The following is a 25,785-nucleotide window of genomic DNA, read 5'->3' on the forward strand; positions in this document are numbered from 1 at the left end:
TTTATCCCGTATGCCAAGTCTTTTATTTGGAAATGGAATGCATAAAACAATGACTTGAACAGGAAAGTCTTGATCATTTTAAAGACTTAAAATGTTCTAATTTTATATGCTTTATGACTATTTTATAGGACATCATGAGGTCAGTGTCAAGAAATGCAAGACAGAAGTATGTACCTCACAGTATGTAAAGGTGCAAGAGCAATTTTTCAACAGCTGTGTACAAAAACGAGCAATGAAACATCAGAAGTACCCAAATATGGTATTCTGGACTTTGAGAAGCTACTCTAGAAGGAACAATGACTCGGTTGTTTTGAAATGGCACAAAAAGGGAATGTGCTATATGCATTCTTTATATCAGGAAAACTTTTCACACACATTTAACTTAATGTGAAGTATTAGTTTGCTTAACAGCAAAGAGCTCATTCCAAACAAATTCAAAACAGGTACAAGATACAGCAAATGCAACCCCAGTTTTGCATAGACTTACTTAGGTGTGTTTAATGCTAAAATCAATAATCTGTAGTTACAATTAACAGCATAAAGAGCCTTTAACATTAATAGGAGATAAATATTCACTTCAAGACTCCTTTCCATTGCCAGCAGTGTGTAAGGAGGACTTCAGTATAGGAAAGACTAGTCTGTAGCAAAGCACAATAGGCAGACACATTTCTTTATCTTTTCAGGACCCAAATGTTTATACGTTCAGACTTTTGCAGTATCAGAAATGGATAAAATCCACTTCACAAAGTTGTTACAGACCACAGGAGCTAACCTGTGTTTTTCAAGGTTAGTCAATAATTATTTTTAATTCATGACAAGTTGAGGTCAAACAGTCTTTTACAAACAGCATGCAATTTAATAAACTTAAGAATCATTATGGTTTATTTGTAAACTTACTGACCAAAGCAGAACTAGAATTGGAAACTAAGAGTTCTGCCTTTTGGATGTTTTAAATTGTATTTTATTTGCTGCTGAAAGGAATGCACTCTGTATATCCCTTACTATTACTAAGAACCTTGCTTTTAAAAATCTTTGAATATTTTAAATTTAAAATTTTTCTAACCATTATTAAAAGTGGTTTCTAGATACAGCTGTGGAGTTTGGATTTTGGTGTAATAATTCATCCTGATTATATTTTACAAATTTGAAAGAAACAGATCAAAATACCTCCCTTAAAGAATTCCATTCCCATGGAATAGATTTTAAATTGTATGAAGGGTATGAATTGTTCTTTATCAGGCTGGTTTTTTTTTCTCTGTATCTGTGTAGTTTGTTGAAGTTGTACTTCAGCAAAATAGTTCCATTAAATGAGGTGTATTTAATCTAAAAATCAGGATGGGGCATGGAGGGAGAGGGGAGAAGACTGAGGAATTATTCCCTTTGAAACATGACAAAATTGGCCTAGTTGGTCACTGTGGTACCAAATGATGAAGAATTTAAGAAGCGTTAAGAGACTTTCCCAGTACATAACAATGATCTGCATTACACAATTACCTGCTATGCCAAGAAATCAGGTTTGTCAACAATGCAGAAAGATTTCTATAAACTTGCATACATATTGAAAGAAATCATGTTACAGTTTTTTCACACCTTCATTCATCTTAAGGAAACTGAAACCCTCTGCCATATTGTGGGCCAAGAACATGGCAGAATTTGAAGTCTAACACCACCACCTAGCTTATCCTATATTTCCAACAATTTTTTTTTAGCTAGGAATTAATGATTTATACAATTTCCATTATCTCCATTATGAAATGAGAATGATTTGTAAGTAGAATACAATCCAATATTATGCCTTTTATTTTTGATAGCTGCCAGTTTGGCAATAATCCTTGATTCTGCTGTAACACAGTGTCTTGTTTTTTCAGTTTTCATAGCCTAGTGGCACAGGCACCACAGTTTCAGTTCATGAGTTGTCTTAGAAACACAGATTTGGATCTTAATTACAATGGTCAGGATGCTCAGGTTTTCACTGAAGAGAAGCTGAAATGCGGGAAGTTTATCTAATGTCATCTGGCAGACTGCAGACCTTGTGAGAACAGAAGAGGGTCTTGAAAGAGGAGGGTATCAAAACTAGATTTTGGCAATATAGAAGATGTATTGTCCATGTAGTTCTGTTATAAGCTTTAAAAATACTCTTATTAAATAAGTTTTTCATTCCTTAAGACAAGGTAATACACAAAGCAAGTAAGAGTCCAGGGGTCAGAATGTTCTTCAGTTCTTAGTTATTCTCTATGAGCTTTTTTTTTTTGACTTTTCTTCGTAAGATTCTCCATACTCATTTACTCTGCTCTTATCCACAGGATAAAGCCTGGCAGAAAGAAACCAAATCTTTAGTTACATTACAGTCTCCTATCTAAAGGAATTAAGTAGTTCTGTGATGCTTAATTTTAAAAGTGAATTTCTTTGTCATCGTATTCTCTATTCCCATTTGTGGCAAAACCCAACATCTTTAAAAATTTGTACAGACAAATCAGCTTCTTCACAATATGACTCAACCACTTTGTCATAACAGAACCTCTTAAGACACGTATTAACTCCCTAAAGCTTGGCTGGAGTCTTTTCTCAAGCAATCCAGGATACCTCTCAAACTTGAAACCGGTGCCCAATCCCTATCAGAAGCTGCTGACTGCTTAATTTCTACAAAAATAACAATAAACAAAAATATTCATTCTTGGGAACAAGAATACACTTTCTGTAACTTCACTATGAACAGTAGTGCATACAGCTTTCTTCCCCATCTGATTTTAATTACTTATAGAATCCGAAATTCAACAGGTACTCAACTTACAAGAGAATCTGATAACTTGCTTTTGTAAACCAGATAAATAGAAAAGCAGAGAAGGGCAGTCCCTATCAGACAACACCCTTCACTACTGCCTTGCAGAGCATGCCTCAGATATTGAGCACATGAAGATAGGGCCCTCAGGAAGAGTTAGAAGCCCAGAACTCCCAAGTGAGTTTGTGAATACAAACTTAGGAATTTACCTCCTTCCCCTTACTTCAGATATTTACGTCTCATATTTGATTTGTGGGGGCTTTTAATTTTGTTTTTGTGTTTTCTTTTCTGTAGTTTTTGCTTGGTTTTGGGTTTGTTTGTTTTTTTTGGTGGTAGGGGAGTTTGCGACTTCCAAATCTGGTGCAAAGAAGGATTTTGTGGGGAGGGAAAAGGGGTATACTGTAAGTTACGTGAAAATGTTCTTGTTTCTCCTATTTGTATTGAGATCTCCCTTGCAAGGTGCCCTGCTCACCCTTCCCTTCACTAACATACCATAACATACTACATAACTAACATTATCCAGACTATATTATACTATAGATTATTATAGTATAAAACTTCTGCTCCAAGTCTATCCCAATCTATAGTTCTTTATAGCAACAAGACTACAACCATCTATAGCATTGTAAGAACTGTAACCAATATTAAAGGAAGTTGTACCATCTTTGGTAGAGATAGACCAGGAACACAACATCATCTCTAAAGCATGCCAGCCTATGAGATGTTGGCATAGTGATGATAAAAGCAAATATATCATCAATAAAGGTGTTGAATGCCTACAAATAAAAGAAAAGTATACGTTAGTTGACTGTGAAGAAAGGAAGTCATTAGTCATACAAAGTTAGAAGCTTCTTATGTTTTTCTGTGGGAACACAGACTTCCTCCATATTTATAAAAACACTTAAAGGTTATGCTGCAAAACTAATTAATGCAAACTTTAAAATGCCTTCTTTTAATGAAGGCCATACTGTCTTCTACAGACCAAAGTTACAAGTAAAAAGGAAGTAGGACTGTTTCGGGTAAGTGAGAGTATTGTCATGGGAGGGGAAAAACACAAACTCAATTTCAGAGAAAACTTCAAAAGAAACTGGAAAAACCCCCACATTTTTTGTTCATTCATTACTCAAATGACAAGATTTACAAAATGTCACTTCACTTTCGTTTTCTGTAGAAATCTGTGTAAAAATTTGTTAATTTATTACTCTTAAGAAGATTAACTTGATAACCTTGGAAAGACTTTAAAATATTTTCAGTGCTTTCATGGAAGTAACCATGCCTTGAATAAGGGATGGATAATTTTCTACACCGTTTCAAATCAACTAGGCATAGTATAGGCTCTATTTCTGCAGCAATAATGAAAGGTAATTTAACCAAAAGCCAACTCCTCTGGATTTGGCTCTTGGCTACAGGGAGGCTGCACACATCAACTCTTACAGTGCACCAGCTCTAATACTGACATTGCAATAAACTGCCCTAAAAACATCAGGAAACAAACCCAGCAAAGAATATTAACTGTTGGGTTAATAGACTGAGTCACTAATGTGGCTCCTTTCAGTTTAGCAAGCTGTATGCTAATCCATACCATAAGAAGGGGTCAAGTGGTATAAGCACAAAACTCACTCTACAAAATGACCCAACATTTGTTCATGAGATGGAAGAAAATATCAGCAGAAAATGGGGGTGTTGGACAGGAAAGAGTTCTGGTTAGTTTCAACAGGAGAGCTCTTTCTGTCAGGTCAAAACAAATCTATCAATCTGAAGTGACTGAGGAATATGGCTGGCACTTCTCAAGCCTGTGCAAAGGTTTTTCAAAAATAAAAACCTTGGCAAGCTGGAAAATACACCCTTAACAAGTCAACACTCAAGAGAGTGATCCTACAAAGACAATGGGAAGAAAAACCTAAATGCTCCATCCTTCAGGCACACAGGCAGTCCTCATAAGCCCCTGCAAGTGAATGCACCAAGGCAGCCAATCCAATAGTGTTCAGACTACATAACTGTCTTTTGAGATTACGTCACTTGAAGGAACTCTTTATTAATGATGAAGGGCAAAAACAATAAACCCACAGAAAATGGAAAGTCAGAGTTCAAATTAAGGCAAAAACCCAACAAAGCTCTCTAAAACATGATCACAGGTGAACCCTCAGACTCTTCTTTCCATTTCAAGTGAAGAAGAGAGTAAGCAACTTTAAATATCCATTTAAAGAAGTAAAATACTCCCTCCAAAGCTCTCTAAATTAAGCATAATTGAAAACAAAAATAAGACTTCTTTCTCCACACACACAAGCCTTTGTTGTGGGTAGCCTATGGCATCTAAACAGGAACGATAAACACTCTGTAAGAAAAGGCTGTTCAGCAAGGTTGTACTGATTTAAAGGTTATTTGCTTGAATAACCTCCCTCTGTTGTTTATTTAACTGCTGATGTCTCTGCTCAGTTATTTTCTTTGGTGAAGTAAAATTGTTAAATTACTTCACTGATACACCTTTTGCTCCCTCCTCTAAGAAACATGCTGATTTCTTAGTATATACCTGAAATACTGTGTTTATTGTTACTTTTTTCTCTATTTCCACATCAAACACTGCTTATTTGCTATTCTGCTATCAGCTACATTTCAATCTGTTTTCCTAGAATGCACCCTATTTCCTTAAAAACAGTAAGGCAGAAGGGAGTTGGACAATTGCTATAAGCTCACAGAAATGGAAAAGCCTTTGAAGTCTCTTTAGATGTATACGTTTTAGTTCTTTTGTCCCAAATCTTCTGTTCAGAATTGGACACCACTTATTAAGCAGTTTTTAACACTGTTCCATTTAAAGTACAGATGTTCTGGAGAATTGTAATATATCAGCACAAAGGAAAAATGAAAGCATTTATGAATGGAAGCACAAGTAAAAAGAGTACATGGTGATGGCATCAGGGTCTTGATCCCAGCACATCCAGCCAGGGTTTCTCAGGACACAAAAATCAGGAAAACAAAGCACAGTACAAAAATCCTAATGGTTGGGATTGGTGGGAAATGATAGTCAAAACACTGTCAGCTCTTTAAGGGTACAAGAACAAAACTAGCATATAGTTGGCTAATTGAGGGAGAACGTAGGAGACATGGGAACCCAGCAGTGGGTGTCCCTTGTTATCCCATATCAGCACATGGAATCCTGACTGGGATACCTGGGTACAGTGTTTGAATACTATACAAACCTTGGATACACAAGTGGGTGCTTGTGGATATACAGCTATCAAAGGGTCAGTGAGCTGATTTTGATTTAAATAAACTCACCCTCCCCTCCAATGTCTGCTATTGAATTTGGCTGCAGCACTGCATTATTTCCTACCAGAGCACTCCAGGCAGTGGGGACACCACAGTGCAGCCTCTCTTCCCCCATGGAACAATCCCAGTCACATTTGCCCAGAAGCTCACAATTACCACCCTGGCAGAGAACTGTCTACGTTACTTCATCCTCTGGTAGCTCCTGAAGCCTGCCAAAATAAGGTCTTTTAGCATACCGAACTGTTTCTTGAGAACTATCCTTGTCAGTGATTCACTGACATCTTCTTGAAATAATGTCTTTAACTGAGACTGATAAATTTATCTGCAGGACCAACATCTGCACTCACACAAGACAGCTGACAGTACAAAAAGCAGTATTATCATGAAAACTAGGATGCAAGTATTCTATTCTCATCATATGGAAGTCATTATGAAAAATGAAAATCGGTGTGTGTTTTTTTTTTAAGGACAGTTGCAAACAAGTTTAGTTCTTAAAACAAAAAAAAGTACCATCCTTAAGCTAATTATTCTTTGGCTGTTTCTTACAGAAAATAATTTTCAAAATGACTGCACCCAACTTTAAGTTAGAGCTTTACTTACTTTGTATGTGAAAGCCTTCCATGGTAAGTGTGCAACAGATTTCATCTAAAAATAAAAAATATCAAATTGTAATAAAGTCTGGAAGAAGAGACTAGAAAGGTAGACTTTCATCACTTTTCAATCTTACCTTGTAGTTTACAAATAGTTGGGGCAGCATAAACAGGAATCCAAAAGCATACACTCCTGAAGATGAAATATGGAAAACAAATGCACAGATGTTCATCACACGACTGTACTTTCATAATTAGTAACTTGCACTCATTTTTTCTGAAGAGTGAAAATGCATCTAATTATTTTGTTCACTTTAGGTTGATTCTTCTCCCTTTTTCAATCACTGTGATAATTTAATACTAAGTTATTGCTCTGTACTACACCGATCCAAATGACAGCAGTTAATATTCTACTTGTGAGTCCTGGCCTTTATTTGAAGAAATACGAATAGAAAAAAGAACAGAAAGGACTCACCATTGACAAAACTGTTAATCAACCAGGAGTACCAGCTACAAACAAAGAAGAGAGTACAGTTATTTCTCTTCAGCCAAATTTATAACACATCCTATACACCACTGTATGCTGACTACTCCAAGAAATGGCTACGTTACAAATCACTCCATGCAAGAACTAAATACCTCACATCTTCCTTGGATTACTGATATGCTTATAGCAACATTACAGTTGTAGTAGCATTTCAGTAATCCACAAGCATTTAAAGAATTAATAAAAAAAAATCCTCCAAGATTAAAGGATAGTCCATGGCTACGATTACTTGTTCTGTCACATTTCCTTACCAATTTAAGAATGGCAAGAATTCTATTATAGTAATTGTTTTCACTTCCTTAAGCTGCAGCTCATAAATACCTGGAATATAATACTTTGGAATACAAAACAAATTCAAGAATTTTGTCAGAAAAGCAGAAACCTTTTGAAAAAATTGCTTTTCTAATAGATCAGAAATTGCCCCAGTTTCTAGTATGAGTGATACAGCTTATATATGGAGCAACAGCTTAAAATAACATTAGGAAAAGCTATTACTGCTTGTACTGCTTGCTTTCTCCCATCCCATCTGGGCCTAAGGACTATAAAAAAATGCCTACATGGCAATCACCATGCTTGTGTTTGCAATTTTTTCCTACAACAAAGTCTCATGGCTGCACACTTGCTTGCATCTCTCTAACATAAAGTGAACCAGCTATTTTGAGTGAAAGGCGACAAGGTTTTCATCTGTCCATGAAATACTGAGTGTCCAGCTCTTGCTGAAGTATTACTATGTTGCAGGAAGTCCATAGCTCTAAGGAATAAAGAGCCCTTTCTCAAAAATGCTTTTGGTTACTTGCCATGGTAACTATAATACTTAGGAACAGAGAAGCCTCTTGTTCAAAGCAAATAATTTTGTGAAGGTTTTTGCTCCTCTCTGCTATTGGACAGGTTCAACTACTGAATTCCTTGCATGTCTCCTATCACCAACTGGTCCTCTGAACAACAATGGCCACTTTCTTCCTCCTCTTCTGATTGACATGTATGCAAGCTATTGAATTATATGCTAAAGTAAATATCAGGTTACTTGTAAAATACAACAGCTTGTTGCTTACAGGATGCTAAAAACCATCTAGATTCTTCAGCTTTAGAGACAAGACAAGGAATTTTCCAGTTCTTGGCTTATGTATCAAACTACAACCGATTTCCATAACCATGTAGAAAAAAAATGGGGAAAGTTTCAATTCCATGTAAGATCATTTTTAGAGTTACAGTACCTTTTGTATTTGACATTCAGCAAGGAGTAACCTGCACCTCCAATACACAGTGGATAGAGCAAATATGACAAGTATTTCATAGCCTAGTAGACAAGGAAAATAGTTTGTTAGTTCACATTCTGTATGAACAGTTTTTTCATGGCATTAAATAGAAGACAGACACATAAATTTTTCCTGAAAATCTTTTTCTATTCCCAAATGTCTTTTATAATTTCCATTATGCTTCCACTTCTAGTGGTGATGCTGGTGAAAAGCCCGGTTCAGACAAGCAATCACCTTGGAGCGCAGGCACCAAGAGACAGCACAAAGATCAGTGTCTAAAAGTAGCTCCCTACTTAACACCAGTGTTGTCAACTATGCTCAACTCCTTTCAGAAATCAGGAACCACGTGAACTTTCCTTCAGTAAAAATAACAAGTACAAAAAACAAGTATAAATATCAGCTTTCAAAATTGTGAGTGATAACTGTTTCAGATCTCTCTTCATGTAAGTCATTTGCAATTCTGCCTCAACCAGATTCAACAACCAAAAGAACTATTTCACTGTTTCCTCTCAAAAATTATCAGAAAGAATCTTCACTATCTGATCCTCTACACAATGATGAGCCACTTGACAATTGTGAGGATGTGGAAAATACACTTGTAGAAAAAAAGAGCAAAACAAGTCAACAGGTGACACAGACAGACCTTGTAGATTGGAAGTCATAGGATTCCCTCTTACCTGGGCATCATATTCCTCAGTTTTCTTTTCAGAGTCATTGTATGCACCAAACTGCAAGACACATGAAAACCACAGTCACATCAGAACACAGAGGGAAGGCACTTGCTGTCCAACTCTCTACATTAAGCAGGTAACAAAGATTTTAAAAGCTTCTACACAGGAGAGTCATATTTGTCCTGTGCAGCCCACTAAATATAGGGTAGGCAAAAAGATTAACCTTTAACCTCATTTTATACCGAACTTCCAAGACTTCTTTGCTTAGAAAAATGCTGTTGAGACAGCAGAATTCACAAAGCAAAAGCAAAGTAGCCAAAAATCAGTCAGATACAGGAAGCATTTATGAAAAGCCAAAACCATGAAGAGGTCAGTTATGGATTATCTCCACATGTGCAGAAATTCTGTCTGCATAAACACAGTTCCTTGATTACTGACACAGGAACAAGCAGAGCCACCAGTCACTCCAGACACAGACTTCAAGCAGCACAAAACCCCCAGCACTTCTTGTGAAGAAACACTGAATATAAGACAACGGTTTCTTCTACCAACAAGATAAACTTTCAGTGTCAACTGCACTTTGCCACTGCATGTTCTGCAGTCTCGGTACTTCATTTTACCCAGAAAAATCATCTAAGAGTGTGCTGTCCCTTGAACATGCCATATCTCCTGTCAGTTCCACAATGCAGAAGTTAAACCTACAGGTTCAGTTTCTTTATTTCAAAAGCCAGTTTCTTCATTTCAAAACATGCTGTCACTTAAGAGTGCCTTTCCAACACAGTGGCAGCAGCACAGTCCCACCTATAAAGATTTAGCAGGGCTGACAAAGAAGTTCTGAAGTTTCTTGCACCATAAATACATACAAATAGCTGCTTCTTCCAAAGAACTCAAAGAAAGAAACAGGTTTGCAAATGCTCATCCTGCTACTGGATTAAGCCATTCAGAGGGCTGTACACAGGAAACTTTGATAATTTAAAAAAATTCTTCATTTTACTAGAAGTCAACTTGCAACAGTAACCTAGAAACAGATGGATGATGAAAGAGTAATCATCTACAGGGCAACGTATACTATACCTGAAATTTGGGTCTCAAACCTTGCCACCTGATTGTCATTTTCAAAGCCTTCTTCACCTTCCAGAGCTGTGATCAGCAAAAACATGAAAGATTATTACTCAAAGGAACATCTTATGAAGGATTCAGATAATTAGACTCAAGATTCCAGAATACCTATTTTAATCACCCATTGCATAAAGCAGTAGCAGCCTGATTGCAGTACACACTGCTTGTGTCTACACAAACCAAATGCCATGTCATCAAAAGTACAATGTTGTGAGCCTGCACTATTAAGTCTCTTTATCAGATGATGTAGTTTAAATGAAGTACTGTAGTAATTTCAGGATATCTGAATTGCAGTGCCTAAGTGGGGTTAGCACGAACATGCATCCTAGGCTGGGCATTTAGAAAATTCCAGCAGTCACCTGCCAACCAAGTTTTTACGTGCTTTTGATGAAGGTGCCTCAGAACTCCTAACAGTGATTAAGCTGGCACTTACAAGGTCATTACATTTCTGGACTGGACTACAAGCAAAAATCAGTGAATCTGCTGAATTTGGTTACTTTGCAGCTCTAACAGCCTGACCCTAATGTAAACCAGAAGTTTCAGTTCACCTGAAAATTTACTCATGTACCCACACTGCTATACAGAGTTGACAGCTTAGCCAATGCAGCTCCCCAGGAGAGCTACACTTCCTGAAGCTTTCTGTGGACAAGATTCATTTGTTTAACTTCAGATACACCAATATTCTCTTGTCATCCACCATATATTCCAAATCCAAAAAAGGGGAATAGGGTAAAGATGATCCTTTACTGTTATCTTTGATACAAGTGAGAAAATTATTTCTTACAGATTCAATGTCACTATTAGTACTGCATGAGAAACAGGAGTTAAGTCCAAGTTGTGAAAAAGTTCTTCCTAGCAGACAAATTCCTCTGAGATGTACTGTCCATAGGATTGCGGTCACTTTGAGATAGCTGTGCTACCTGCAACCCACTGACTAGATGCAGACTTTCAGAATCATGCACACAAGTAGCAATCTCCTCCTTTTCCTCCTTCCCCAGTCACCTCAGTCCTGGCACTGGCTGTGGGCACACAGCCTGCTCTTTGACAATGCTTCCATCCATGCAGGCTTGTTGACATGGTTATTGCTTGGCCAGGAGTGAGGCCTACTGGGTGATGTGATAGAATGATTCTGAGGTTCCACCTGGTGTTTGGTTTCTATAATTTCAGCTGGACCATCCCAGAAAAAACTGATACTTTCAGTTTAGTTATTTGACCAAGGGACAATCTCATCTGTCACTGAAAGCCAAGGACATGCAAGCTACAGCAGAGTTTTCCATTAACTAGTTTAGCATGCTTTTTCTGCTATAAACTATGGATGTTGCTGCAAATATTGGTATCTGGTGCTACAGCTTTAAGAACTCACCTCAATCACTGCACCAATGCCTGCTGGGATCAGTACCAATAAACTTGTTTGTTCATCCAAAAGGAAAAGAAATATTACCACAGTACTAAAGCACCGCCAAAGCACTAGACAGAAAAAATGAAAATGGAAGGCTTTTAATATTTAAATGAACAGCTGAGATGACAGGAGACTGATGGCCTATTTAGTGCAATTCTGTCTTACACAATTTAAGCATAAATTTCTTCTGTGTACATTTTGATATCTCTAGTAGTCCTAGAAACAGCCAGTGATCTCTGGGCAAATAGGTAACAAGAACATTTTATGCAATCCTTATCACAGGAGATGAAAGAAAATTGGAACATTTAGTGAACATTTCTGTACTGAAGCAATTCAGCAACATATGAGTACAATTAGGAACTACATTCATGATTCTTGTCTCCAGGAAGCTGAAAGGCTGTGAGATAATATAATGTCAGTATTTGAAACTCATTTATTGTTTGTAAATGTTAAGTCTTTTGAATTTGACTTGACTGAGTTTTGAAACTGGCAAATTACTCTTATTTCTGAAATTCCATGGACTGTTTTGAATTTTTATGAACTTTTTGGCATACACATGCCAACAGCAGTACAACTGCTTTGAAATACAAATGCACTCTCATAAAAATGATACATGGATTCTCCGCAGGATAAAAACATGTTGTTCACCATAAATTAAAATGACTTTTTTTTCCCCTGGTATTGATACTCCTTAGATGTTTTAATCCATCTGTAAATATGATAGAATTAAGGATAATTCAGAGGTCAAATGACTCCAGGTCTACAATTTTGCTTCATAATCAAAATTGGAAAAAAGTTATTGGAAAAACCTTCATCTGTTTCTACGAAGGCTTGGCAAGATGTCAGATCACTGCTCCTCTTATCTTTCCTATATACAAATCAACTTAACCCTCCCATGCTTTCCCCCTCCTCCCATCCCTCTATTGCTCCTGTTTACATCAAAGCCCAGATCAAGCAAGAGCATTACAATACAGAACTTTCCACCCACAAATATTTTGGAACCTGTAGTTATCTAGAAGGAACACAAGGGACTTGCAGAACAGCATTACCCATGAAAGCAACATTCTTTCCACCCACAGAACTTTTTCTGCTCTTCATTCTTTTCTCAAAGTACTTCTGTGTTCCTTCAGCAGGGAAAACATGGTAATTGACTCAATATTAATCTAATTCCCAATTTCAAGACAGTTAAACCTCAGTAGCGATGCAAGTGCTTGAACTCAAGTGACACCTGAGCACAGAACTAACAAAGTTAGAACCATCTGTGTAGGCTGCGAGCCATCTCTTCTTCCTACACAAACCATCTCCCTTCACTATCTCTACAGAACGTCAACTTAGAGCAAGACTGAAAACGAACACCGTAAAATAGACAGCACACATGCATTCTAATCCATACCTGCTTTTGTAGACATCCCAATCATGCTCCTCTTTTTCTTCCAAAAACTGATGTCATTTTTAAATGCAAGGAAATCAAAGAGAAGCTGCAAATAGGAAGAAACACACTCATTTGTTTGAAACATGCACTAATTAGAGACTGAAAATGTTAGCAATGCATTCAACATTTTTTTAAAAAAAAAGTTTTAGAGGCTTCAGAAAGGAAAATTAAGACTTACAAATAAAAGCCAAAAAGAAAAGTTGTTGTAGAAGCCCAAGCTCTAAAAGCAGTGCAAAATGACAGGATCAATTTCAAATACTACCATTGCAATGCTGCACAAATCAGTGTCCTGTAAAGAAAGTCAGAGACCCAATACAGGGTAACTCATCATAGAGGGTGAAGAAAGAGGACCCTGAGGAACCAAAGACATCCTTGAGAGACCAGGGAAAAGCATAGTAAATTAAACCAAAAATGCTCCGTATTGCATTGACAGTAAATTTATATTTGGATAATATAAAAACTTCAGGAAAAAATATCCTACAATACAGCAAGCCAGGTTTCCTCTGTATTTTGTCACTAACTGGACCTAAACTTCCAGGTCATTTAAAAATTCAATTTATTTGTAGGAAGCTTTTTTATTTTCTTCAGTATTTTCATTCAGTATAGTTTTTGGTATTTCCTTTAAGCCTTCAGTGTTTAAAAATATCGAACAGATTCCAGAAATTCTTGGGTCAGTGGACTCTAATGAGGAAATTTTCAGTTGTTTTTGTGGGGCTTGTTTGTTTATGGGAGGGGGTTGGTTTTTTGTTTGTTATTTAAAAATTATTATTTGGGAAAATGATACACAAAATAAAAAAGAAAATCAGAAAAGCTTGTCCCAGTCTACAGATACCTTGTAACCTGACAAACAGAGTGAAAAAAATTAAATTAATATGTCATGGAAGTCAAAGACTTTCCAAACAAGTTAACTGTATGTAATGTAAGTATAAAGAAACATAACATTCCAGGCAAGTTCTTATCTCTCCCAGAGCATGTGAACTGTGTTGAGTATAATGGTAGGTAACAAAAATGTTCCAAGTGTCTAAAAAAGTTGTTCATTAAAACCAAGACTCAGATTTAAGCCAGTGCTAAGAAAGGGACAAACAACAACAAAAAAAAATAACCATGAGTGCTCCACACTTCACAGGAACATTTCTGGAAGCAATTTACATCAGCTGATCTAAATTTCTCCAGGGACTAGAAGTCAGAAACTCAAACCCTAGTACAGGTGCCCCAGCTATGTCACTGCAGTGGTAAACCTTGTGAGAAGTCTACAAAATTTAAACTACTGTTGACAGGCATATTAATTCTAGGGGCTTTGGTTCAACTACAATGTAAAAAAAGTGATAATGAAGGTAATATTTCATATTTCAGTCAAGACTGGTAATTTCTGTATAATTATCTCAAACTTCTGCCTTATTTAAGGGTTTTATATTAATTCTGTACTGGAAATATAGCTGACTTGTACCAGATAATGCTTCCACTGCTCTACTGCAATTACTATTTCAAGAATAATTCTTAATAAATGAAACACCCAAAAGTCAGACACACCCTCCCCTTTTTTTCTTTCATATTATGTACTTCCTAAAAACTAAACTACTTACATGGAATGCTGCTACGAAGAATGTCAAAGCCAAAAAGTACAAGTTAGTATCAACAAAAATTCCTTTTACTTCATCTGCGTCCTTTTCTGAAAAACCTACAAAAAAGAAAAAGTCACTGTGCAAACAGTACCAGACAGTTCGTTGCTGTTATGCTCAAGTTCCAGTATGAAAAGAATCTTATGTCATCTGCACATGTTTTGTTAAGGAATCATAAATACAAAACATGATGGAAGCTTTATTGGTAAAATCCTAATCTACCTATATTTTGGCTAAATAATATTATATATTATTTAGCTTGCCCAAAACCAAAAGCCATCAGTTACAAGGCTTTAACTTATGTAATTACAATGTGTTTTGTCATGTGCCTTTAACATGTTGTGTAATTACAACCTAAGCTGACCATCTGACAGACAAATGGCAAGACACATTAAATCGTTTTGGCCTGAGCAGGAAGTAAAAAAAAAAAAAGTTTTACAAATTGGCCTCTGACCTTTAGTTTGATACATAGAAGAGTGAGCCTCACATCAAAAGCTGAAAAATGAGAAAAGGACTACACTGTAAAGGACAACAAAAGTCAGTGAGAAACATGGTCACAGATGCAACACTATGATTGAAGTCCACAGTTCTCATACGTGTGTACTTACACAATGCTGCATTTATGGCAATAGTGCTTGAGTTCAGAACCAATTTACTTTGCCATCACAGCAGGATCGTGGCCATTCTCAAGTGACTTTGGAGTTTTGCTACTAATCTGACTAACTCCAGAAACTACTCTAATAGGAAAATTTCAAATTTTATGTTTCACTATCGACACACTTGGGGGGAACATGCAGCATCTTACACAGGCCTTTTTTCCAGCCAGAGGAGGTACTCTTGGGATGAGAGGTCCTGATATCCTGTATCTATCATATGGCAACTGAGGCAGAGAATATGAAAATTTAAATTCTGAGGAGGCTCACAAAAAATGGTTAATTCACCTCCGTATTCTTGTTCCCTACCATATGTCAACATATATTTTTATCTTTAGCTTAAGGTGAAACAACACAAGATTTGTAGCATTAAATCTCTTCACCAGCTATCCAGAAAAAAGTGTCATCTATGTACACAAAAGCAACAAATTAAGGGTTAGTTGTGGCTTCTTGGCCTAAAGTCATTAAAGGTAAGCATACCAAACTGCTGGAGGGAGTACACGGCATCCTGCATGTGGATCCAAAATCGGAGTTTCCCAAGAGATATTTTGTCATACGACACTGTAAGAGGTAGCTCTGTTGTTGAACGATTTATAACCTGCATTTCAAAAAGATATGTTGCATTTTTAATAGCAGAAAAATGGCAACAATTACTTCCATTAATTTTTTAAAATGAAGTGATTGTATCACACTATAATTTGATCACACAATTTTAAGAATTCAGTTTGTTTTTTAAAGGGAATAAGATCTTAGATTTCTACACCATGCTTGAAGTCTTTGTGTTTTTTCCAGGAAATGTTAAATTAGGAGTTTGATCTGTTCAAGTTCCTATAGCAACCTCACTGTTCCTGTATACAAATGCCTCTGAGATGGCAGCATAAAGTGGGAAAAGTGTGCTTAAGATAACTCTTTTGACAGTTCTTCTCGGAATGTATATGCGAAGATTATCTAAACTAGAATATTATACAAAAATCCCAAAAAACTCAACCAACAAACAAATTGTATCCCAAAGGCCATAGTCAGAAATTTACTTGAGGCTGATTTTGAGAGAAATTCAAAGGGTGGGGAAGCAAGATGATGCCCCTAGTTCAGACTAATGAAAATACCACAGCTAAAGCTAAGTAATATAACTTTGGGATCTGGGGTGTCACAAAAACTTTCTTCCTGCACTCCAAAAAATACATCTCTGCTAATCCTACTGTATCATGTATGTGGTTACTTCAGCTGGAAAAAAAAAAGTCTTAAATTGCCTCAAATCCTTCTGCATGATAGCCGCACATGTCCACCTTTCAAACAGATTTAAAAAAAACAACAAACCCCACGTTGTCCTCTCAGATGTTAGAATACTCAGCAGCTATCTTAGAACAAGTTCAGGCACTCTGTTTTACATTTCCAAGGACAGCTCAAGATGACAGTTCGGCAGGCATGCCTTGCAAGAGTTCAAGACCTACTGCTCCAGGCTCCTAATTACTCCCAATCATAATTCTCATCTCAGACCTGCTACTCCACACTGCATCTGTTTCTACAGTAATTAGTTAGCTGACACCTAACTGAAGTGAATGGGCTTCTTCTGGTTCTTGTGACACAGAACACTGTTTTAGACTCCCCACTTATCACTCAAATGTGAACTGAGGGCTACATTCATTCTCCCATTCACTCTTTCCTCCAGTGAGTACAAACAAATCTCAATTTCACCACTCTCCCATGACCGTGCAAGCTTTTCAGACAGGGGGAGCACATCCAGGCACATGAGGGAGAAGAAGGGAAGCTGAGAAGTTTTATGAATACAGCAGAGAGAAAAGCTTGAGAAACTAGAACAGTGTCAAGGATCTCTGAACTGAATGGAACAAAAAAATCAAGTGTGGTTACAGCTGACTGTGGAGAATATTGGCAAGATTCTACAGCTGTTTACCAAACTATATAAACATCTTCCAGACTGCTTTGCCTTTTCAAAGGATTCCCGTAATTCAATTAGTCTCATTTCAATTTCTCAGTGTGTCAAAGACAGCATTAACCTTTATAGGAGAAAGGGAAAAGAAATTTCATCTGCAGAGGATGGACAAGAAACAAAAATTTTGCAAATTCCTGGGTAAGCAGAATGTAGCAAATGAACACTCCACAGACAAAGAATTACTATGCAGGAATTAGGGGTAGTGTAGGGAAGAAAACTGGATTATAGTAGAAGATACAGATGGGAATTCTCCAACACTAAAAGCTAAAATAAAGGTAAGATTAGAAGAATTAATTCCTTCTCAACAAACTTAAAGCCCACAAGTGGTGCCTCGCAACCTTGATGTGAGTTGATGGTTGCTAAGCCTTTGAAAGCTAGCAATGACCAAATCCCTGCAATACAACCTGTTCTTGCAGTATGGCATCAGAGCATCACACATTACTTCTACTTAATCAATATTACAAAACAGTGTGCAAGCACTGCAAATAAGTTCAGTGGTATGAATTTTTAAATTATGTCTTTAATAAAGTCCGTGCAATCCCCAAAACCCCAGCATTTAAGCACATTTAAGAACATGAGGAACACAATCTCTAGACTGCAGTACTCACCACAGAAGACCTACATCTTGATCAAAATGAGTCAGTTGACAATCTATACAGCCCAGCAGAAGAAGGAAAAATGCGTCTTCAGTTCCATGCTTTTAGGTTAGGCATAGAAAACAGATATTGTCTGTGCCCCTATTTACAGTCAAATATTAACCTAGCTTCACAGAAACTGTACCACCTCCTCTCCTTATTCTTTCCTGCTCTTCACTTACCCCTCATTCTCTCACAGAATGTTTACTACAAGACCACTCTTTCTGCAGAGCTTGAGAGCAGTTTGGCCAGTCACTACTGAGACATCACATAAGCCAGTGCTGAAGGGGAAGTTTGCAGTTGAAGTTTCTAGTGGAATAGTCTTTGCAGCACTTCCCAGGATCTTTAATGACTTTCTAAGGCAGTGAGTTGCAAGAGCATTAATTGTGGCATGCATGACAACTGCAGGAATGTCATTAGTAACAAGAGAATGCTGAATTTATTTGTAAACAGAGTACATGACTTGACCAGTTAAAAGCTCACATGAATGTGAAACTGAACTGGACTGGATGAGCTGTGATAAAACAAAGGACAACAATAAAGACATTACAAATGTATATCTAAAGAAACACTGGACGAAACAATCTGTTGTTCAGACCTGTAACAAATGCTCAGGAATTTATTTTGCTGTACAAATTTAGGGTGGAAGGGACGCAAATTCGTAAAGATTCTCCTGAACGCTAAGTAACAAAATCCTTTGCCTGAGCTAAAGTAATGAATTGGAGAGACAGTTCAGAAGGTTTATGGGAAGTTTACATCTACAAAGGTTTCCAACTAGAAGATGCATTAATCCAGACATGTTCATTTAACAGTTTTGAGACATTCCCCAAGACTGCTGTTCTTAGTAATGCCAATTACCAAATTCCAGTCAGTGCAACTGAAAAGAAACTGCAAGGCTTAACTAAGAACTGCTAAAATCAACATGATTTAGATGCATGGGACTGCCATGTGTAAGCTGTAGCAAAGGAACTGCATGATTTCCTACAAGAGAAGAGCTGGGCAGAAACCGAATACAGAAATTTATATATATATATATATATTTTTTTTTTTTTTACTGCTGGAGTGACTGAATACTCTATGGGCAGGTTGCCCATAGAGGCTGTGGCCTCTCCGTCTTTGGATATAACCAAAATTCAACTGGAAAAGGTCATGAAAAACTCACTCCATGCGATCTTACTCTGAGAAGGGGCACTGGACTAGCTATCTCCAGAAATCTCATCAAACTTCATCCTTCTGTAATTCCATTACTGAAGTTTCAAAGTCCTGATTTATTTGAGTGCACAAAATCATTGGACGTATTGTAACACCAAACTTCACGGCGCGCAAGTTTGTCTAACGTGATAGAGAGCAGCACCAAGAAATTTGACCACAAGTGAATTTCGAGGAGAATAGAAAATAGCTACTGACTTATCTCAAGTGTAGCTCCACTATCAGCTGTGGATATTGTCAATATGCCTAGAAGGTTTGAGAAGCTACTCTGTTTGGGATGCTAACACAATTTCTTCATATTAGGAAGTCAAACTGCTGAGGAGACTGCTCCTGCCACTTCTGGTGCTACAGTGACGTCGTCCATATGCACCAAAAGGCAGAAGCAATGGAGTCCAAACATCTTTGGTGGAATAGAAGACAGTGATTGACAGATACTTCTGCCAGAGAGAAGTCTCAAAATCCAGATCCAGCTTCTGCAGTTATCACAGTAGGACACATTAAGTTAAATGGTCATTGAGTCCTTTTGTACATTTATACTTTTTCATTACAGCAAACAAACTATGAAAAAAATCTTAAATAAAACAACATTGAAGATTACTGTTAAAACTGTTAAATGTAATTAAAAGTACTTTATTACTCACCATCAAATCTTTCACTCTGTTGCTCAGCTGATCAATAAATAATATCGGAAGGTAATGCACTGTCTTCCCCAACTGAACCCTAGGATGTTTAAACATGGATTTTATGACTGTAGTGATTTTAAAAAAACCTACTTTTATTCAAATTAGCATTCATTCATCACTTTCAGATCTACCCATGTAGAAATTTCCCACCATCTTTTCAAGCACGTTTTCTTTTAACACACAACAAGAAATTAGCCACTAGCCTAGAATCAATCTTTAATTGAAAGATACTGGTATTGAAAAATTTTGTTTGTTTTTTCTCATCTGCAGAAAGACAGAATAAGCAAATAAAAATACAAACTAAATTGATTGTGATGATGCTGAAGCTTTTGCATGACCAAGGCAAATTTAAAAGTCTGTGGAAGAGAAACATGCTGAAGTTTACTGCCATATATTTGTATCCTTTGTTTCTAGTATCCCCCTCCTACTGTGACCATGACATTCCTCCACCATCTCCCCCCTCATCGGTGCCTGGCAGGACATCAGCCATGCTCTGGCCAACATGCAACCAAGAACATGATGGCTGATGCACAAATGGGAAGGTCAGATTCTACTGCAGGGACTGTACAAGGAGCAGAAATCTTCTCTTCCATCTACAGAAGCTCCCATTTGGATTGCTATACCACCTCACCAACCTGCATGAATCCAATAAAAACTTTCCAGCCTTCAAGCCCTCTTAACAAATTGGTTACTGTAAAGTTATTCAGCAAATTATGATCTACATGCAGTTGCTTTGTCAGCGTCTTAGAAAAGTATTTAGCCCAATACCCTAACAGAGACAAATTCTTAAAGTCTTGACTAGAAAGAGAGTTATCTACACTGTGATGGTCTCGGTAAAAATCTATGGAAGTAGCATTATGTATATTTTTAAAGGCTGAAAGTTGAATTTTAGCTGTCGACAAAAGAAAGAAGTCTCTGTGCATGCTAAGAAAGACTGCATACTAAACATAGAATTTCCAACAGTAACATAGAAAAGTATTAAATTGAGGCTCAGAAATAGTGCTTGGTTATTTAACTGAAGTGATTTAGATTTCTATGTAATAACTACGATTAAAGCTATTAGTGAAGTTAGTGAAATTGCAGCAGGTTATTTTATATACAAACTATTTTCCTGTACAATGCAATAACAGAAACTTCCTCGTTCATCAACCCCTTTGTGTTATGGGTGTATCTATTCTGGCTGGAAAGCTATCCCAGAACCCTAGGGTCTGCTGCTTAACCAACTACTTCTGGATTTAAGAAGGTATTTATAAAGAACGGCATCAACATACAGCAGCATAAGTCTACTTATACCCTTCATACTGGAAATGATTGAAGCAAGCTGTGAGCAGAAGCTACTGCCTGCACCTAAAGGCCTAAAAACCCATCCCTGTCAGTTAGGATTTTCTTGAGGAAAATAACATAACGTAGGAAGAAAAATAAAGCAAATCATAAAGGAAAAAACTATATCCTAGGACATCAACTGTGCCTCTTCAGCACTTTAGTTTGTACAATTTGTAACTTGCAGGTGAAGGATAATTGGAAAGGGTCAAGAGATGGCAATTGCTCTGAAGGCCAGAAGGACAACTGGAGAACAAATAGGTTTGAGGTCTCTTGTAGCATTTTACCTGTGTCTTTTTAGTCCTTCTTTGCCTTACTAAGTTAATTCCACACAGAAAAAATTTTCTAAACTCTGAGCTGCCCTGGAACCAGGTTTCTCCAATAAGGCTTTCTAGTACATAATATCTCAGCAGCAGTTTTTAACTTAACAAAACACAAGCATTAAGTCCATCTGCTCTTGTCTCTAGGTGCCCATTTAAACATAAATACTAAAGAAGGTCAAGGAGGATTTTGGAAGGAGTGTGGCATAAGTTTACAACAATGTATCTGACAAAATTAAATCATCAACTTACATTTTCATGTAACGGTGAACATCAGCAGGGAGGGATGATCCATCAAACACAAAATCTTCCACCATGACATTTAAGGTTAGTCTTGACCTCCAGTGAGAGACAGGTTCATCCAAGGCATTGGTCTGTTTTTCTGCTTCAATTTGCTTTTAAAAAAGAATAAAAATACATACTGCCAACCAACCCCAAATTTTGAATAGGGTAATAATCTAACTCACAGAATCCAGGGAGTCAACTATATCAAAAACCAGAAGTCCACAAGGAAATAATTTACCTCAATTTTGATCAGATCAACTATTTTACTCAAATACAACAGAATGGATTTTAAAGGCTCACCACAATCTGACACTGAAAAACATCAGTCTATTCACAGCCTTGTTCATCAAGAAGGAATATTCATCTAATTAACCTTCATGCCTTAGGATACTAATAAGAAAAAAAATCCCTTTGAAGTCAGGGTTTAACAGTAATCAGATGTTACTTCAAAACAGGCAAAAGGATGTGGATGATCAACTAAACATTATCTGTTTCTCTTCATATCTTATTCTGCTATTTTACAACAGCAAAGTGTATTATTTCACGTGAATTCAATTCACTATAGAAAGCAGCACCATGCTGTTACAGAGCAATACAGTATTTTTACCAAAAGCAATGAATCAGTGAAACAATTATTGCTAACTAGGGAAGTGTTTTAATAACTAACCAGTGTTTTAAAGAGCTCTGCCTCTGCTCTGCTGAGCGGTCTGCTATCAGCATGATAATCAAGAAGAGGATTTTGACTTTTTTTTCTGTTGAATCATCATTAGTTTAAAGATGCAAGCACAGCAGATACTAACACCAGAAGTATCTATAAAACAAATTACTTATTTTGCAGATTTTTTAGTAGAGGTGGAACACACCTACCTGTGTGGCTGATTCACCAGTGAGCAAATTAATCTCTTCTGGTTTGGGGACCATGTATGTGGTCAGAGGGCTTACTATATGCACCTGCTTGCCATCATGCCAAGGCAAAATGCCAGCATGATGAAGAAATACAAATGCATATAATGTGCCATTATTTCGGGTTTTCTTTGGTACAGAGACATTCACTGTCCTGAAATACAAAATAAATATATTATGAGATGACATAGCACATGCTGAAATATTTATCTGTTACTAAACATTTGGGTTGCCTGGAACACAACAATTATATCTGGCTAACATGTTCCATGGCTGGATGGGATAATTTTTTATACTCCAGTACATATCACAATATATGCATTTCCAAAGTTTCACTATTATATTAAGATAATTTAACATTTGTCCACTTCCTACTTTATTGCCCTAGATAGCACAGAATTGCATCATCAATTCTTTTGTTGCTTTCCTCTACTGATACGTCACAGGGCCAAAATTATGACAGCACTTGTAAAAAAACAGCCTTTATGTGCTGAAGAGGCATCACAGATCATATACATGACACAAAGTTTAAAAAGAAAATCACAACGTCTTGCCATGCACTTTGCATTAATAAAATATCTCCTCAGCTATGGCATGCCAAACGCAGAACTCTAAACTGGAGCCCCAAACCATGAGGTCACTCCCCTTGTACTAGCCAAGAAATCATCCTACTTGCACTCTTGCATAATTCCTCCTCTATTCCTGCAGTCTTGCTCAGCTTATTCTGCTCTGAATACTTTCAATAGCTTAGCAGACCCTGTCAGTAAAACAATTCTTACAAGGCCTGTCAGAGATGAAGTTCAATATGACCTAAACTGCAACCAACAAGTTCTTTAAATCATAGAAAATCAAGACAGTAAAATAACCTTGGAGACTATGATAAGAGAGTCAAGAATGGGCAATTATTTTAAACAAACAAACAAAACGAAAGTGAGACAGCAAATATGAAGAACAAAACAAGTAGTTCTAGCCATTTTAATTGTTCAGAGGCATATGTAGAGTGCAGTATTCTACTAAAAAATTTCTCTAAGGGCACAGTCTTGGCACCAATGTGGCTTCTCAAGATCCCCAAACCCCGACTATCAGAAAAAAAAAGTGATTCTTTTCTTGTGTGATTTTTAGCAGAGAAATAGTTATGGAAGAGTGTGTTGCTAAAACAGGACAGGAGAACATAGTTTGATGCCCAAGTGCTGTTTCTAGTCTGAAGCAACAGCAATTAAGAACAAAACAAAACACATAGCCAGTGTCCTACCTACGTGATTAGAGACAAATCTGAAGCTTTTCCAGGCACATTTTTCTTTAAATTTTCTTAATGGAAAATAATTTTTACTATTATAAGCAAGGCACATTTCTGCAAAATGTTTGCTTATATGGCTGAGAATAGCACGCTGATCCAAGCTAACCAATAGTGAAATCTGTCTTGGCATCATTGCATACTTCCATCCATGTAACTCCTAGTTAGGATGCACATTTCAGAATTCCACAAAGAACTCTGATACCTTGGATACTACTGGTCCAGACCCTTACCTTTCAAATTTGGACTCAATATCAAAATCCTCCACATTCAAAACGAGATCTATGTTACTCTCAGCACCAATGCTTGACCGTGTGGTAGTGTACACGCTTAACTGAAATCAGAACACAGCACAGAGAAATTAAGAGTATGGAAATAAATTCATGCATAACTACATTTAGAGTACAGGTCTGTCTTTCAGCTTCACTAATTCTCCCTGTTGCAGGAAGGTTGCACACACAGGGAAAGAAAAGTGTACTCAAAAAAAAGTCTTTCAGCTCTTTTTGGGGGCAGAAACACAGCCACTAAATACATTTTAATGGGATGACCTGCTCTGGAAGTTGAAGGAAGTGGAGCCATTTCACAGAACCAGAGACCTTATCAGTAAAGGAAAGGGTCTCTGTCAGGGCTAGAAAGGACCTCTGGAGATCACCTTGTCTAACCCCACTGCCAAGGCACGGTGACCTATAACAGGTAACACAGGAACACATTTAGATGGGTTTGGAATGCCTCCAGACAGGGAGGCTCCACCATCTCCCTGGGCAGCCTGTTCCAGGGCTCTGCAACCCTCAACAGAATAAAGTTCTTTCTCACATCGAAGTGAGAAGTTCTTGTGTTTTAGTTTATTGCCATTACTCCTCATCCTGTCGCCAGGCACCACTTAGAAGAGTCTGGCACCATCCCCTTGGCACCCATCCTTTGAGATATTTATACGAATTAATGACACATTTTCTCAGTCTTCTCTAGACTAAACAGGCCCAGCGTTTCGTCCGCAACGCTGCTCTAACCAGTACGTGTGTGACAGCAGATACACGAAATCAGTAAAAAACACCAACCCAAGTCCTACCCGTGCACCAGCCAAGGGAGCTCTCCACAAGGCCCAGCGCTACTGAGAGAGCGTGGGAGCGGCTCGCCCGGAAGGGAGCGGGGACAGGGGCCAGCAGTGGGGTCAGAGGACACGGACAGGGACAGAGGGCAGGGACAGCGGTGGCGCCGAGGGCCGTGCCCGCCCCGCTCACCTGAAGCTTAGGCCTCCGAGCCAAGTAGGGCCAGACGCATCCCCCGGCCGCGCCGTCCGCAGCCGCCGGGCAGGGCCGAGTGTAGACGATGCCGTACATGACCCAGCAGGTGTGCGCCACGTACACGGCGAACACGCCCACCACCAGGCTGGTGAAGGAGCTGCGGCTCAGCATGGTGACAGCGCCGATGGCGATGGCGGCGGCCGCCCCCGCCCCCCGCCGCAGCCCCGCTCGGGATCCGCCGCCGCCGCTCGCGCATCCCCCACGCACCGCCCACCCCGCCCCGCCCACCGGCCTCTACGCCACTTCCGGCGGGCGCGGGAGGCCCCGCGGCGCCCCCTCCACTTCGGCCCCGCCCCCTCCTTCCCCGGCCCCGCCCCCGCCCGGCCGCCGGCGCGGGGACCGCGCGCGCCCTGCGGGGACGGAACGGCCCCTCGCGGCGGCCGCTAGGGGGCGCTGTGTGCGCGGCCTGGCCCCGGGAGCGCTCCGGGCTCCGAGCAGGGGGAGCCGCGCTCAGGGCTGGAGCAGGGACACTGAGGGGCTGGAGCCAGTCCGGAGAAGGGCACTGAAGATGGGGAAGGGTCTGGAGCATGAGTCCCGTGCGGAGCAGCTGAG

The 25,785-nt window shown here is 38.4% G+C and overlaps 1 protein-coding gene across 1 annotated transcript; it reads right to left on the bottom strand.

Annotated features, from left to right (window-relative positions):
- Positions 1-25,438, bottom strand: CLPTM1L (CLPTM1 like). Its single transcript, XM_014880515.2, has 17 exons — positions 25,171-25,438; positions 24,166-24,266; positions 22,603-22,792; positions 21,703-21,845; positions 19,769-19,847; positions 15,813-15,930; positions 14,644-14,738; positions 13,022-13,106; positions 11,593-11,696; positions 10,185-10,250; positions 9,117-9,167; positions 8,398-8,480; positions 7,112-7,146; positions 6,774-6,829; positions 6,647-6,691; positions 3,440-3,555; positions 1-2,311 (listed from the first exon to the last, which is right to left on the bottom strand). The coding sequence occupies exons 1-17, from the start codon at positions 25,342-25,344 to the stop codon at positions 2,233-2,235; spliced, it is 1,620 nt and encodes a 539-aa protein (XP_014736001.1). The 5' UTR covers positions 25,345-25,438; the 3' UTR covers positions 1-2,232.
- Between the last annotated feature and the right edge of the window lie 347 nt (positions 25,439-25,785).

Source organism: Sturnus vulgaris, chromosome 1 (genome assembly GCF_052056855.1).
Source record: "Sturnus vulgaris isolate bStuVul1 chromosome 1, bStuVul1.hap1, whole genome shotgun sequence".
In the NCBI taxonomy this organism is placed as follows: Eukaryota; Metazoa; Chordata; class Aves; order Passeriformes; family Sturnidae; genus Sturnus; species Sturnus vulgaris.